The 12,668-nt window shown below is 41.8% G+C and overlaps 1 protein-coding gene across 1 annotated transcript in view; it reads left to right on the plus strand.

The window, feature by feature from the left end:
* DNER (delta/notch like EGF repeat containing) overlaps positions 1-8,350 on the plus strand; it is a 384,143-nt gene extending 375,793 nt beyond the window's left edge. Inside the window, exons 14-15 of the mRNA XM_065928909.1 lie at positions 1,330-1,576; positions 8,239-8,350. Of these exons, the coding sequence (XP_065784981.1) occupies positions 1,330-1,576; positions 8,239-8,350 (359 nt within the window). The remainder of the gene's footprint in view (positions 1-1,329; positions 1,577-8,238) is intronic.
* Positions 8,351-12,668: the final 4,318 nt, after the last annotated feature.

A 12,668-nucleotide genomic window follows, 5' to 3' on the forward strand; every position in this document is an offset into this window, starting at 1 on the left:
AAGATATTTGAAAATAACCCACATATTTTTAAGTGCAGTGTGATGTAGAGATCTTCTACTTAGCCATTGAAAGCCTCAATAAAGTTAGACTGAAAAAAAGCACAGAGGGTGATTGCAGAGAAGAAAACATTTAAATGAAAAATTAGTATAAAAATGAGAAATTAATATTAAAGATGCTTTAAATAGAATCCCATGTATTTGTAAATTAAATGTCCACTTTTAAATGTTGGGTGTATCTAAGAAGTCATCACAAGGAAAATTAGAAAATATTTGTAATAAAGTAAAAATGAAAAGAGAATTTACCAGAATTTGTTTCATGCAGCTGAAGTTGCTCAGTGGAATTAAATGCAACATGGAGTCTTGAATAAGAGATGAAAACAAATAATGGACACTAGCATAAATTTTTTGAAATTTGAACAAAATCTATATATTAGTTAATAATACTGTATCATTTGTTAATTTCCTGTTTTTTTTTTAACAGCATGGTATTTTTTTTATATACTCAGAATTGGATTAGAAGTTTCAGGCCTCATTCAAAAATTTTTTTAAATCACTAAGATGATAATGTTTTTGGAGTTTCAGCAGTTACACTAGATTTTATTGGTAACATTTCATTTTTTTTTAAAAAAAACATAAACATTTAAAGCAAAGAAGGTAAAATATGTACATATATTAACATTGAGCAGGGAATACATCTTGGTCTGTGCTTATTTCCTGAACTTATTTTCTAGATGTGTGATAGCTGATGATCTGACATTTGAAAACTGTGCTTCTGAGATGAGCATGTTTGTACATGGGGCTTTTATACATTTTTAAGACCATTTTCTCAGCAAAATTTCTGAAAACTGGAATTTCTGTGTCAAAGGATACTCCATGTTGTCCACACAGAGGTTGTGTATCAGTTCACACAGTCCCTATTTCTGCACCCTTGTCTACTGTGGTTATCAAAATTTAAAAATAATATTTGGGAACTGATATAGGACTTGCATAGTTAAAAAAAATTATGAAGCCAAGCAGTTGGTGAATTCCTTTGTATATTCTTTACCCATTTTTCTATGGCATGTTCCTGGTTTTTCTTAAGGATTTGTAAGAGGTCTTTATATATTAAGGATATTAATATATATCCTGTAGCCCACCAGGCTCCTCTGTCCATGGGGTTTCCCAGGCAAGAATACCAGAGTGGATTGTCATCTGGATTATCCATAGAAAATAATCCTTTGCAATTTGGATAGCTCTTATATTTTATGTTCCTGGTATGGGGACGGGGAAGTCCTTTCCCTTCAAAAGGACCCAGCTGTTATCCAGACGTTTGCTTGTTCTTGCCTTCAGACCTCCAATGGAAGTCCGGGCACATGGCAGAGAGTCTAACCAACATGCCTCGGCACTCTCTCTACATCATCATCGGCGCCCTCTGCGTCGCCTTCATCCTGATGCTCATCATCTTGATTGTGGGGATTTGCCGCATCAGCCGCATTGAGTACCAGGGCTCTGCCCGGCCGGCTTACGAGGAGTTCTACAACTGTCGCAGCATCGACAGCGAGTTCAGCAACGCCATCGCCTCCATCCGGCATGCCAGGTGAGTGGCGGGAGGCAGCACGCTGGGAACCAGGGTTATATTATGCCCAGGACTTCACATCTGCACGGGGGATGTCAAAGAAAAAGCTAGATTCAAGGTAGTATTGGGGGACCAGATAATTAGACTGCTTTATAAACAAACCCCTTTAATTTGCTGCTAACTTTCTGTTTTCATTGAATACATTCATTTGTTTAATTTGTGTTTATCTCTGCTATAAACACTTGACTCTTCATTACCATGTATGAAACAGGTTTTGATGGTTTCTTTTTGAAATGTGTTTAGCTGTGTTGTTCTTCAAGCAGTGTGACTATAAATGATCACATCTGATTTAGTTAAATAAAGTCACGCAGCAGTCATTCTGTTGTTAGAGTTCATATTGTATAAAATAGTGTCTTCTCCTGGGGAAAGATTCCTGGAGAGACAGGAGTTAGTGTGGTATGGAAATAGTCACACACTGTCAGACATCTGACATTAAACCCAACTGCTCCATTACTTGATTATAGTTTAGGTAGATGATTCAACCTTCCACAAATACAGTTCCTTCAACTGTAGGAAGGGAGAACTACCTCCTTAAAGAGTTATGACAATCAAATTATAAATAGTAAAGGATTGTATAAACAGATAATGCCACATTTACTTCTCCAGTGTATTACAACATGGGAAAAAATCAACTAATCTAATTTTGTTGATTTTGGTCAGGAATATTTACTATCAAAATGATAGTGATATTGAATGTTAAAAACACCATCTTTTCCTTTAATTGGTAGAACAATCTAAAGCACCTGAATCAGAAAGTCAGTGTGCTATAGCAGAAAGAGGGCTGAGTTCGATGTCTTAAGATTGGACCTCCAGGCATCTATTACCTGTATTATCATTGTTGGGATGTTGTGACCGATATTGTTCGAGGAACAAGCAGATCCAAATTCTGTCTGAATGGAACAGAAGTTCAGAGGGTCAGAAGGTTCAGTTCAGTGCAGTTCAGTTGCTCAGTCGTGTCCGGCTCTTTGCGACCCCATGAACTGCAGCACGCCAGGCCTCTCTGTCCATCACCAACTCCTGGAGTCAGAAAGGTAGCCTTCTTCAAAAGGAAACCTCCAAACCCAGGGCTCAGGTCTTAGGATCAGTACAATGGAAACAAAACCCAGAACCTGGGTTCCAGGGAAAGAGCCGGTGGAAGAGAGAAGTTGGGGGACTTAGAGCATCTGTTCCAAAGCCAAAGGCAACTTCTTTGTAGGAGCAGCACTATCCCCGTTTCTGTAACTTTGAGAGAGAAAGGAGGATTCAGTCCTCCTCCACAGCAGGCTCCACAGATCAGCCTTTGCCATGGACCCCATTTTAGAATCAACTCAGCCACACAGCTTCCGGGAAACCCTGACATGAATCCCTGCAGATCTCTTCTTGTTTAGTTAATCTTTCCTGTTGCACAAAGGGCAATGGGATTTATTACTGTATGTCCAGTGGGTCCTGGCATGTGGTAGACCTCACGAAAATGTAAGGTCTGAAATGAATGGATGATTCTTGGTGAGGGGTTGGCACAGGATGTCTTGATCTGTCTGAAATAGATTCTTCCCAGGGCACCAGCTTAGTCAGTGGTACCAGCCTGCAGGAGTATTTGGAGTATCTTGAAATTGTTGGATGAGATGTAAAAAGAAGAGGCTATGGATACTGTGCTCAGTTGCTCGGTCTTATCCAACTCTTTGTGGCCCTATGGACTGTAGTCTGCCAGGCTCCTCTGTCCTTGGAATTTTCCAGGCAAGAATACTGGAGTGGGTAGCCATTTCGTCTCCAGGGGATCCTCCTGACCCAGGGATTGAATGCACATCTCTTGTGTCTCCTGTGTTGGCAGGTGTGTTCTTTGCCACCTGGGAAGTCCTAAAAGAAGAGACTAGAAAAAGTCTTTTATGACTCAGAATTCTTCCCAGAAGCATTTAGCTCACCCGGAGAGAACAGAATCCATGGTTCTATATGGGGATGTATTGGGAGACCCAAGGATATCAGATTCCCTCCCCGACCCCTCCCCTGAAAGGAATCTCTGGCTAAGGTCCTTTTGCATCCTAGAGGAAGAGTATTCTATCTCAGCCCTGGAATAAGTTAAGATCAATTCTTCTGGGCTTCCTGCTTGTGCAGCCCACTGGGAAGATATTTAACTGAATACTCTTGGAAGGAAAGGAGAAACTTGAAAGCATTTACAAACCTGGTTCTTATTTGGTACTGATTTTTATCAAAAATATTTACTGCTGAATTCCTAACCAACAAGCTCGTGGATGCACCAGTGACTGCAGATCAAATCTTTGACGTTATTACAATGCCTTCCCACATATATCTGAGAACATTCTCGTCCAAACATTTATTTAGCTATGGCCTGGAGTTCTCCAGAGGCTCTGGTTCCCCAGAGGCTCTACCTGGGTCTCTGGCAGGTTGGCCCTTTAGCTCCCTTTTCCTGGAAACCCTGGAAAGGCACTGACGAAAACAGAGGCCTTTTGGTATTCTGCACTTCCTAGTTTTGAGCAATAGCCTATAGCTAATGTGTCTGTTTCATGGCCTGTCTCCCTGCCACTATGCTGGAGGTGACATTGGCTCGGAATGACTGCAGCTCAGCAGCTGGGCAGGACGAACACTGTCTGGGTCATTGGTGACATTCCCCTCCCCCCCAGGAAGTGTCTGGTGATTCTGACCTCAGCAGTCAGTCTGTTGGTGCCGATGATGGGCTGAGAAGCCATGCCCCCCTACTCCACTTTGCCCTAAGACTCATCTGCTCCTCAGCTGCTTTGCTTATGCTCAGGCTGGAAAGATATGCAGGAGGGAAGTCATGACTCTCCAAGTTCTGTATCTGAGGTCACACTCGGAGGCTGACCACCGATTATAGGATGCAAAGCAGAGAGCTGGGAAAGGACAAACTCGCTCTTTCTCAAAGAGCATCTTCAAACGTGGGCCTTTTTTTTTTTTTAATATTTGTTTATTGGGCTGCATGCATATCGCTTCAGTCATGTCTGACTCATTGCGACCCTTTGAACTGTAGTGTACCAGGCTCCTCTGTCCATGGGATTCTCCAGGCAAGAATACTGGAGTGGTTTCCATGCCCTCCTTCAGGGGATCTTCCCAACCCAAGGATCAAACCAGTGTCTCTTACATCTCCTGCATTGGCAAGCAGGTTCTTTACCACTAGCACCACCTGGGAAGCCCCATTTGGCTGTACTGGGTCTTAATTGTGACATGTGACATCTTTAGTTGGGACACAAAGGATCTAGTTCCCTAGCCAGGGATTGAACCCATGCCCCCTGCATTGAGAGCTCAGAGTCTTTGCCACTGGATGGCCAGAGAAGTCCCTCGATGTGACCTTTTTAAAGCCTACATCCACCTGCTCTTCTCCAAGGTGTTGACTGGCTATTGATTTCCAGGGGAATATGAACTAGAAGAATGTACATACTTTGACTCCTTCGACACTGCTTTTGGTGTCTTTTGTTTCTTTAGTAAAATAAGGTACACAGGACTGGTCACCAGCTGAGATGTTTGAGTGTCAGTTACCTTTATACCACGCTGCACAACTGCTTCTACAATGGTAACATGGCCAGACACAGTGCTAAGTCCTCTGGAGAGAGGACCGTGGGTGATCCTTATAGTCTTCATCAAGGGCCTGTAAAACATCTCAGACTTTGTGGGCCATTTAGTCTCTGTGACCAACTCTGCCTTGGTTCTGTGAAAGCACCAGAGGCATTATGAATGAGCACAACTGTGTTCCAATAAAACTTTATTTTAAAAAATAAGCAGCAGGCTATTACTGGCTTTCAGACTATAGTTTGCTAAGCCTAGGCCTACACTGTAATTTTCTTTGGCTTCTACCTTAAAATTTTTTTTTTTTAATAATTAACATGTCTCTTTAGGATAAGGAAAAACAGTGCATCGTTCTTAAAAAAGAACAATTGCATGAAAACTCCTGCCATAACATAGGCAAACTCTGACATTGGTTTAATGTCTGACAGTTTAAAATGGAATTCTATAGGTGTTAGCTGATTTCTTAACATCCACCCAGTTCTGAGACACAAAGGAAATATGCCAAGCTGTTAGCATGGGAAATTCAATTAGGAATGCACATTTGTTTGGCATTCGCCACTGTGATAGGTGTGGGAGACGGAAGGAGAGTCCTATTTCTCTTTACTGTGTTTTATAAGCCATCTTAGCCCCCATATGGTAGACACTGTGCTTTGGGTGGAGGCCTCAGTGTCTCATCTAAGGAATTAGGAGGCTTCTCAGCAGCTCATTAGGTCACAGTGCAAGGAATCCAGTTCCAGTGGTGCTGGGGCGTTAGTCGTACTTTAACCAGGTTACCCTTGTACCAGCATTATATTTCGTGACCCCATTAGCACTGATGCACACAGCCGAGCTTCCCATGTAGACCCAAAGCGGTGCCTCCTTGTCCTTCAGTTGACGTGGCCTGTCTGCATTGGATGCGTGGCAGCTCTTAACTGCCTTCATGCTCAATGGGTCCGGAACACTCAACCTCAACCCTGTCTTGTCAGTATCCAGCTCCATGACAATGATTTAAGGTCACAGCCCTTTGAACTATAGCTTGTGGATGAGTTGCCTAACATGGAGGCATTGAACTTTCTAGATTTGGAGGAAACAGATTATTCTTCAAACTGGAATCACATAAAAAACAAAAACGAATATTGTAAACCTGTATTCAACCTATTAAGTCACTCGGATGTTTCCTCTCGGCCAATCAGTTGATTCATAGGCAACGTATAATTCACTGACCCTCTTGGTGGAGTCCCAGCAGGAAACCGTCTCATGGCTGCCATGTTTGGATACAGTGAGCTTTACACTGGGCTTTCCTGATTTTCAAAATTAATTAGATTAATATCATTAGTGGTGTATTGTTACCGATATATTGAGCTATTTTATGAGAAATATCTTGTCAAAATGCTTGCTCCATAAAGTAGCCTCTGAAATGTTCGGACTTGAGAGAAAGTGTTAAGAGCCAATTGGCTTTGACCTTGTTGCTCCTTTCCTGTTCTCAGATTGTGCAGACCTCAGTCAATTTAGATAAACACATCTCAGGCTGGAATCCAACCCACACTTATGCCCACACAACTCCAGACCTTTACTGAAGCTAACCTTTTCGGCATGAAATTCTTGAAGCCTTTTTAATATTGCCTCCAAGAGCTGTGGTTTCTTAGTGGCAAAATGCTTTAACTCTTTTTTAAAAAATATTTATTTTATATTTATTTATTTATTTGGCTGTGTTGTATCTTCCTTGCGGCACACGGGATCTTCACTGTGGCATGCAAACTCTTAGAGGCAGCGTGTGGGATCTAGTTCCCCAGCCAGGGATTGAACCCACACTGGGAGCATGGAATCTTAGCCACTGAAGCACCAAGGAAGTCCCCATTTCTCTATCCTTGTATAATGCCCAGTGCCCATCCAGCATATTTGTGCCTTTTCTCTCCTAAAGGTCAGTAAGTCTTGAGTGAACTGGAATTACAAGATGGATGAGTGTTTAAAAATAAACGATCATATGAAGAATGCGATGTTTTCTCACTTCCCACTTGATTCTACTTCTCATCTCTGTACGTGAGAAGACAGATTTTCTAAGATATAAAAAGAAGAGACAGGAAAGGTGGAGAGATGGGTTTAAAGCCATGGTAAACAAGTCCCAAGAAATCCTTGGGGGCCCATCCTGGCAATCCTCTTAAAATTTGAGATTCCTTTAAAATTTCTTTTTTAATAGACTTCATTGGACTTGAAACAGTTAAAAAAATGTTGTTTATAAAAGAGAGGAGGGTTGGTGGGCTAGTGGGGAAGATTGTTTAAATCCCATTGCCCTCCAGGGGCCTTTATGGAAGGTGAGGTCCTGAATCGGGAGAGACCACCCAGAAGTTGAATTGACTTTGTTTTAATAATCGCCATTTCAACACTGGTTTAGCGGGAGGTCCTGAAATTGGATTTTGACACTCTTGGGCTTCTGCACATCGGACCTGCCATCAAGGGGTGTTTGATACACACAAATCTGTTGGGACAATAGCTGTGTGCTCAAAGAAACAATGGCCTGTGTGTCCTTGGGGGTTGGGGATTGATAGGTGGGTGGGATGGGATAGGGGGCCCACACAGATCCTGGACCAACACCTCATTATTGAAAATCATTTCCTCCCTCTCCCTTTCTCCTGGTCTTGGAACCTCAGGCTGCCTCTGAGCCCTCATCAGCCCTCCTGCAAGTCCCAGAGAACAGTCTGCACTGTCAGGAAAGCCCACCCAGCCATTCCACATTCTAGGCATCAGAGTGGATGTAAAATAAACTCACCTCTCGAAACCGCTCTGGGCCTGAGAAGAAAAAGACCAATCGATACACGTTTTCTCAAAAGCTATTGAAGAGCCCTCACGCCTGACTGCTTTCCCAAGATTTAACCTACAAGCTTCAATATTAATTTGGACTCTACCTTGTGTGAAGTTCATTTTTTGCCTCCCACGCCAAAGGCTAATGTTTATACTCACTCAGTATTAAGATCAGGAAGACTTAAATGTCTGTACTTGCTAGAGAGGATATCTTAGAGTATTTTATAGTTCCATTTGATTCTTGAATGTAAGTTATTGTCACCATTTACCTTCAATAGGTCTTGAGAAACCATTATTTCTCTAACCAGAGTCCTCTCTCTGTGTAATTTCAGGTTTGGAAAGAAATCCCGACCTGCCATGTATGACGTGACCCCCATCGCCTATGAGGATTACAGCCCTGATGACAAGCCCTTGGTCACACTGATTAAAACAAAAGATTTGTAATCTTTTGGGGGGATTATTTTTCCAAAAGATGGGCTACTACATTCATTTAAATATTTTTAAGAAAAGGAAAAGCTTAAGAAATTTAAGATGTTAGCTGCTCAAAAGTTTTCGGTAGACTATTTAAGAACTAATTTTCTGCAGCTTTTAGTTTGAAAAAAATATTTTAAAAATGGAATTTGTGAAATCCGTAGACTACATTTTCATGTACTTTCTGCTCTCTAAACGGTAGGCTTTGACTAGTGTGTGTACCTTCCAAAGTAGATATTCTCATGAACCAGATTGATTTCAGCAGTGGTTACAGAGTAAGTCTAATCAAGGACAGGTTTGTATTTGACGTGTGAGTGCTGACTTTTTGAGTAGAGTTAGGAAACACATGTAGTATGAACTATAATACAGTATATTCATTAACTTAAAAAGAAGTCTGAAATGTTTGTTCTGTGAAAAAGAAACTAGTTAAATGTACTATTCCTAACCCGAATGAAATTAGCCTTTGCCTTATTCTGTGCATGGGTAAGTAACTTATTTCTGCACTGTTTCCCTGAACCTTGCAGAAACTGGAAACATTCTCTTGAGTTTGTTTTTTTTCCTGTCGTTTTCATAACAGTCATCAAGCTAGGCCTTGAAAACATACATGATGACAGGGTCTAGTGAGGCAAATTGCGATCGAATTGAATCTGTATTTTCTTCTACCAGTCAAGGTTTTTGTATTGTGAGTAAATTAAATTTATGTTGGAGTTGTTCCTTGCTAAGAGGTAGTAAGTGTAAGAGCATACCGATTCCTTCAGTAGTGAGTATATCTCATAGTGAACCTTTATTTATATCCAGGACATTTTTGTGGCTGTATTTGATTGATATGTGCTTCTTCTGATTCTTGCTAATTTCAAAGAATATTGAATAAATGGTATCAAGTCAAGGATGCACTTGTCTCTCTCTCTGTTTTTTAAAACTATAGAAAATGTTTGGATTTGATATGGTAAAGAATCCACCTGGAATACAGGAGGCCCCGGGTTCAGTCCCTGGGTCAGGAAGATCCCCTGGAGAAGGGAATGGCAACCCACCCCGGTATTCTTGCCTGGAGAACTCCATGGACAGAGGAGCCTGGCTGGCTATAGTTCATAGCATCCAAAAAGAGTCGGATACGACTGAGCAACTAATACATATACATCAAACAAAAAAAATCTTACTTTTTAAATTTTTTTCTTTTTTTTTTACATTTTAAATAGTTCAAGGAGTACATTTTTGTGGCTGCTGGAGTCATTCCTGGTTTCTTTCAGGAGCCCTTCTGACTTCCTGACTGTCAGTGAACCATCCCTACTGTCTTATAAGGTGAAAAAAATAACACAAATTCTCATCGTAACTCTTGCATCAGAATTTGTCAGTGAACTGTAGCACATATGACTATTGAGGTACATTGAAATCCAGAAACGCTTCTGGACATGATGTGCAGAGAACCTACAGCTTTAAGAAACATCTTACAAAGGCTGCTCTCCTGTGGGGGTCAAATGAAATCGCCTTAGCAAGCAGCACCTGGGTCCTTAAAACTGGAAGGCAGCTTACAGTCACCCTGTGTTCAATTCCATTTTGCATCTAAAGGTGGCACTGAAGTCCCAGGGGCTTTTTAAAAAAAAACAAAAAAACTGCTTCATCTTCACCTGGGAACTTTTGGTGACACCTAGAGAAGCCCTGAAATTAGGTGCAAGGGAGGGCTTTAGGTAAAAAGAAGCATTTACGATGCCTTCCCTTCTTTCTCTTCCCTTAGAACATCTGTCCCCAATCCTACAAGTGATATAGCGATATACTCATACTCTGATTATTAAATGGTACAGTGCAATAAGGTAATATTTTTAGTTTGAGTGTTTGGAAGTGAAGTAAGAACAAAATGTGAGCAGGGCTGGTTGAGCATCCGTGGAACACAGGCAGGCATTTTACTTCCATCCTCCCGGGGCAGACTCGGTTGTGTCGGGCACAGACACCTTCATCCCCAAGAGACGGCCTGGAAACCACCCATCTCCTGTGGACTCCCAAGGACGTTGTCAAGTGCTGCCGTGACCTTCATCTGAAACTGCTTCCCTCACAGTCTCTGAAATAATTCTTAATCTTCCAAAATCTTTTTTTTTTAAACTTTTTTGAAATTTTACTTTTTATTTGGAGGATGATTGCTTTATGCTATCATGTTGGTTTCTGCAGTACATCGAGGTGAATCAGTTGTAAGTATACAAATATCCCCTCCCTCTTGGACCTCCCTCCCACCACCCTCGCCCCCATCCCACCCCTCTAGGTCATCAGAGAGCAGCAAGCTGAGCTCCCTGTGCTATAAGCAGCTTCCCACTAGCTCTGTTCCACACATAGAACTGCCTGTCTGTCAATGCTACCCTCCCTTTCCCCCACTGTGTCCATAAGTTCGTTCTCTAGGTCTGCATCTCTATTCCTGCCCTGCAAATAAGATCGTCTGTACCATTTGTCTAGATTCCATATATAGTGTGTTCATCGTTCAGTCGTGTCTGACTGTCTGCAACCCTGTGAACTGTAGCCTGCTAGGCTCCTCTGTCCACGGAACTTTCCAGGCAAGAATATTGGAGTGAGTAGCCAAGCCTTTCTCCAGGGGATCTTCCTGACCCAGGGATTGAAGCTAGGTCTCCTGAATTGCAGGCAGATTCTTTACCATCTGAGTCACCAGGGAAGTTCCATATGTTGTTAATATATGATACCAAATTCATTAGGTATGATACCCTTCAAGGACTTGCTTGGAAAACTAAATGGTCTTTTATCAGTGATAATTTGTCTTTTTAAAGCAATTTAGCAGAGCCATTTGTTCAGGTTGTAAGCTGACGTGACTGCCTTCTGATGGTCTGCGGCCAACCCCAAACCCGGGTAAAGACCTTCACTTACTCATTTGAAGACTCAATAATAATACCTCTCACTGAGCACTTGTTCTGTATCATGCAGATGGTGAGTAACAAGGGCTGCACAGAAGGATTCTGGCTCCTGAGTCCACAGCTTGTTTTGAATCATACCATCATCTAATAAACAAGTACAGAATCACACTTAGAAGGGCCTGGTGAAGGAAAGGTAAACACTGCTATTCAGCAGTTTATTTGTAGCAGAGTGGATTGGAATCATGCTTCACCTCTTTACTTGCTAACAACTTTGAACACAGGACTCTGAGCCTATCCTGTGGTTTTTTTTTTTTTTTTTTTTTTTGGAGTCGGGGGAAGATGAACTCTTTTGTTTTTTCAAAAACTTTGTATTTTATTAATGGTGAGTTAGTGATGAAGCAATTTCTTTCTTTATTGGAGTATTTGTCATTGTTGTTTAGTTGCTAAGTCATATCCAGCTCTTTCCACTCCCACAGACTGCCAGATACCTCTGTCCCAGGGATTTCCTAGGCAAGAATACTGGAGTGGATTGCCATATCCTTCTCCAGGGCAGTGAGAGTCACTGTGAGAATTAAAAGCCAGAAGATATGTAAATCACTTAGCCCACTTCCAGTACACATTAAGCATTTAGCACTTTAACAATTAAACTGTTGTCGCTTTTGTTCTCATTTTAGACACAAATCTTATCGCAAAGGAGGTTAGTAAGGTTAATGTCTGTGATCTGCAGCTCGTGAATTGTGGATGGTGGAGGAGTTATGAGAAAGATTAGTGCCCTTCTTGTCAGTGTATCAAACACTCTGCCATCTTGTTTAGCTTTTTACTTTGCTGTATTTGTGAAGAAAGAAGCATTTAGTAAGCAAGAGTAAACTACTGCCCAGGACTTGTTGAACTGGTGATAGTCTCATGATGTAGAGGAGCTGGAATTAGCCTTATTCTCATGTGTGGGTTCTCACAAGACAGGGTAACTATTTGTAAGAATAGGGATCCTCACCCACTAGGGATTCCCAGGTGGTTCAGTAGTACAGAATGTGCCTGCAAGTACAGGAGATGCAAGAGATAATGGGTTTGATCCCCGGGTTGGGCGGATCCCCTGGAGAAGGAAATGGCAACCCCCTCCAGTGTTCTTGCCTGGAAAATCCCATGGGCAGATGAGCTTGGTGGGCTACGGTCCATGGGGTCACAAAGGATCAGACATGACTGGCACAGCAGAGCATCACCGCCTATAAATGGCCCAGTTCTATCTCCAGATCATTTAGTGCTTTTTCAGAATTGCAAGGACATGGCGTACACAGATAAATCATTTCCAAGTGGTTTAAATTTAATTTCCGAAAGCTGATTTCTTTGACACTTGTACCAAGGTCTCTACTTAGTACCGTCCGGCTGGCCTTGGACCACCAACTCTTCCCCTACGCTAGTGGCTTCTGCTTCTTCATTTCATGAAA

Source organism: Muntiacus reevesi, chromosome 3, assembly GCF_963930625.1.
Source record: "Muntiacus reevesi chromosome 3, mMunRee1.1, whole genome shotgun sequence".
NCBI classification, from domain to species: Eukaryota; Metazoa; Chordata; class Mammalia; order Artiodactyla; family Cervidae; genus Muntiacus; species Muntiacus reevesi.